A 4,075-nucleotide genomic window follows, 5' to 3' on the forward strand; every position below is an offset into this window, starting at 1 on the left:
TAATGACAAGAAAAATATGTGGACATCATTGTTTCAGATCTAGAGGGGACTGTTCATCTAGGGAGGAGCTCACCATGAACGGAGTTCAAAGCCAGATTGCACAACGATTTGTCTCAAAACTCCTTTGTTTGATACACCATTTGATGTTAATATAATAAAAAACTTATAGTTCTACTATATTTTTTGTTTTAGATTTATTTTAAAGCAAACTAATGATTGATTTAACTTTTTAAAATTTTGATTTTATTTTAAAATTTAATAAAATTTACTGTAGAAAGTGCCCTTTTAAAAATTGAAATATTTGATGGAAGTAAATTAATAATAAATAATATTAAGTTTTGAATTTGATTTTATGTTTTCATTTATAATAGAAAAATATTTACAATTAAAAAAAAAAGTTTCTTGTTTATCAAATTATTTTACATGTAGATATTTTGATGATATTAATTATCATATATGTAAGATTAGAAATTTTAAAATCAGATATGTTTCAATTTAAATTTTTTTTAAAGTTGAGTAATTTTTTTTGATACAGTAGTTTTACTTGTAATCTGAAACTGATCAATTATATTAAATGTAATTTTAATATCACACTAATTGGAACTGAGCTGTAATCCCAACTTCTAATTATAACCATATACTAATAACAGTATGGTAAACAATAAAACATTACAACAAATCGCTGACCGCAGTTTTAATCGTAGTTTATACGATTTGCTGACCTTGACCTTGACCTCCAATTTATCAAATGCTAGAATGCAGAGTGGTCGGGTACATCTCTCCAGCCTCTGGACAAAAATGGTGAGATTCGTAATTTTATTTCTCATGCTAATTAAGGCCACCATTAGAGCAGATCCAGAGACCGGCCTCCTAACCTACACTTGCGGCACCGCACCCCCCAACAACGCAACTCTCTTTGCCCAAATTTTGAATTCCTCGCTGGCATCTCTGCTGAATCAAGTCGCTCCATCTGGATTTGCCACTACGGACAAAGAGGCATCTACTGAGACAACAACAGATTCCGTATATGTTCTGGCGCAGTGCAGGAAAGATAAATCCCCTGCCGACTGCGTTAACTGCGTAAGAGTTGCAGAGGACCGAATTCGCAGCTGCTCCAGCGTCTCCGCCAAAGCATACTACGATGGTTGTTATCTCCGTTACGAGAATTCCAATTTTTATGATCTATACACCGATGCAACGCATAAACCCATTTGCGGCAATGTGGATGCTGCCAATTCCAGTTTGTTTTCAGGTACTGGTCAAAGTTTGATAAATGACCTTTGCGCTGCGACTCCGCGAATCGATGGTTATTTTGCTGCGCAGACGAGACAGGGCCCGTCTAATTCGACCATCTATGGACTCGCTTATTGCCTCCGTTCGATTCAGAGGAATTCCTGCCAAATTTGCCTCAGTACTGCTCAGGAAAACATTAATAAGTGTTTTCCTCGCTCCGAGGGACGGGCTATCGATGCCGGCTGCTACTTGCGATACGACTCTAAACCCTTTTTCCCAAGCAATGCGACCGTTGACTTGACACGTTTCTTGTCCACAGGTTTGTATCTAATCATATTCGATTGAAGAGGTCTAAATCTTGTTACTTTCGCTTCGATTAAGCAAGATAAAATCAACAATTTCAGAGATGTAAATGGTATTAATCTCTTCTCTTTAATATCATTGTCAGAATTAATTTCCCCAATTTTACAATGATTGAGGTGTTTTCTGTTTTGGTATACAGGGAATACAGGGAATACAGGGAAGAAGAAAAAGGTGAGTTCTGCGGTGTGGATATCAACTGGGGTTGTGGGAGGGGTATTCCTATTTGGCCTTCTCGTTTGTTTCAATGTCTTCCGGAATCAGATAATGCGACCAGAGGAGCAACACGGTAGAACTCATAAACCTCTTATTATAGATACGGAAGCAGGAGCTTTTACTTTTCAATTCGATCTTTAGTACTACTAATATATCAAACGTATGGAACAGCGGATATTGAAGGAGCTACGGAACTCCGTGGGGCAGAAGATTTCGACTTCAAGACACTTAAAAAGGCAACCAACAATTTTGATCAAGCAAATAAACTTGGACAAGGAGGGTTTGGCGAAGTATTTAAGGTGAACTGTTAGGTTTTCCGTATTAGGCATCTGTTTTGATATATTCAAACGATGAATTAATTGATATTTGCAGGCTACGTTGAAAAATGGAAAAGTTGTGGCAGTAAAGAAGCTTATGTTACGTCACTCTGCGCCCCGTGCGATTTCTGAATTTGAAAGCGAAGTGAAACTCATTTCTAATGTTCATCATAAAAATCTTGTGCGTCTACTTGGATGTTGCAGAAAGGGCCAAGAAAGACTCTTGATTTATGAGTACATGCCCAACGGCAGCCTCGACAGAATATTATTTGGTTCGTTATTCCTTAACTTTCCTCTTCTGATGTTTTCATCTGTCACAGCAAACATGATGGGTTGTGAAAGTCTAGTGAATTGCCCTTTATGTAGGAAAAAATAAAAGACTTTTGAGTTGGAAGGAGAGGTTGGAGATTATCGTGGGCACTGCTCGTGGTCTGGCCTATCTCCACGAGGAATTCCATGTCTGTATCATCCATCGTGATATTAAATCAAGCAATATTTTACTTGATGAAAACTTTAGGCCAAAACTAGCAGACTTTGGGCTGGCAAGACTTCTTCCAAATGATAGAACTCACGTCAGCACAAGATTTGCAGGAACCCTGTGAGTAAACCTCATTTATCTGATTTCAAAGTTCCCAGTAGAGTAAGTAACAACATTTTTTTGGCTTTTGCAGAGGATATACGGCTCCTGAATACGCTGGCCAAGGAAAATTAACAGAGAAAGCGGACACCTACAGCTTCGGTGTGGTGGTTCTTGAAATTCTGAGTGGCAGAAAAAGCATTGACTTGAAGCAACCGCCAGATATGCAATATTTGCTTCAATGGGTATTTCATAATTCTAATGACATTATTTTAGTCTTTAATCACATCATTCTCTCCCTTAAAATTCTATCTCACTTGCTTAAAAAACTAATGGCAGGTGAGGAGCCTATACGAGGATAACAAGGTTGTAGAGATGGTGGAAAGTGAATTGAAGGAGATGGAAGGGTATAATGAGGATGAGGTGTTGAGAGTGATAAACCTTGCGCTTCAATGTATACAGGCTTCTGCAAGACAGAGACCATCAATGTCTGAGGTGGTGACAGTGCTCTCAAGTAAAGATGAGATTGATTTTCAGAAACCTCTACAACTAAATCTCGTAGCCATGGGGAACATTATGGCAAGTCAAGAAGAAGGTTCCACTTCTTCATATCAGTCAAATGCAACAATTACAGAATCGCTCGGTGCTCGTTAAGAGAGTAGCATGGAAGGGTGATTGATTACATTCTAATCAGTAAAAGAAAATCCCCCATATTCTAAAATAGGATGTAAATGTTACAAGGAAATCCTAAGTCGCATAATCTCTCTTAAATTTGTGGATTTGGATTTTGGATAAATATATCTTTTTAATCTAATTTGCCAAGACCTTTGACCATTGCTTGCTTACATTCAGAACAATGGATTTGGTTCTGCAATTTCGATTTTCATCATAAATTCGTTTGAAATTTATTAATTTATGTTTTGTTACAAGTGATTATTAGTTATTATTTTTATTTACTTTAGATTACTTCTATAATGTCAAAATTTAATATATCTTTGCTTGAAATCTGAAAATGACTTATTTTTTTATTAAATTCTTCATGATCGTATCTCACTCTTTCATTCTGTGATGTAAACAGTACTGTCATTATGTATCTAAGAATTCTTTATCTCAAAAGAGATCTATTATTTTGGAAAAAAACAAAACAAAACGTATTCGTACAAAATGATTCATTGTAAATCATTCAACTGTCTTCAGAAATCCATATTTATTGGTAAGTTTGTGTTAGATTATTTCTTTCTATTTTATTTCTTACATTGCTTAATTTGTCGTGACTGTGAACTTACTCCCAATAGTTTCTTTGAAGATTTCTATACAGAAATTAAAATCTTCTTCAACTTGCTTTAATTAAAGAATAAATAATAATAGAAAA

The 4,075-nt window shown here is 35.9% G+C and overlaps 1 protein-coding gene across 1 annotated transcript; it reads left to right on the top strand.

The window, feature by feature from the left end:
- The first annotated feature begins 725 nt into the window (after positions 1-725).
- LOC149536970 (cysteine-rich receptor-like protein kinase 2) lies at positions 726-3,537 on the top strand. Its single transcript, XM_089806626.1, has 7 exons — positions 726-1,552; positions 1,736-1,882; positions 1,981-2,108; positions 2,182-2,398; positions 2,493-2,724; positions 2,798-2,948; positions 3,043-3,537. The coding sequence occupies exons 1-7, from the start codon at positions 757-759 to the stop codon at positions 3,355-3,357; spliced, it is 1,986 nt and encodes a 661-aa protein (XP_089662752.1). The 5' UTR covers positions 726-756; the 3' UTR covers positions 3,358-3,537.
- The last annotated feature ends 538 nt before the right edge of the window (positions 3,538-4,075 follow it).

The sequence above is a fragment of the Cupressus sempervirens genome, chromosome 10 (genome assembly GCF_028749045.1).
Source record: "Cupressus sempervirens isolate cs-2001-9-10 chromosome 10, ASM2874904v1, whole genome shotgun sequence".
Lineage (NCBI taxonomy): Eukaryota > Viridiplantae > Streptophyta > Pinopsida > Cupressales > Cupressaceae > Cupressus > Cupressus sempervirens.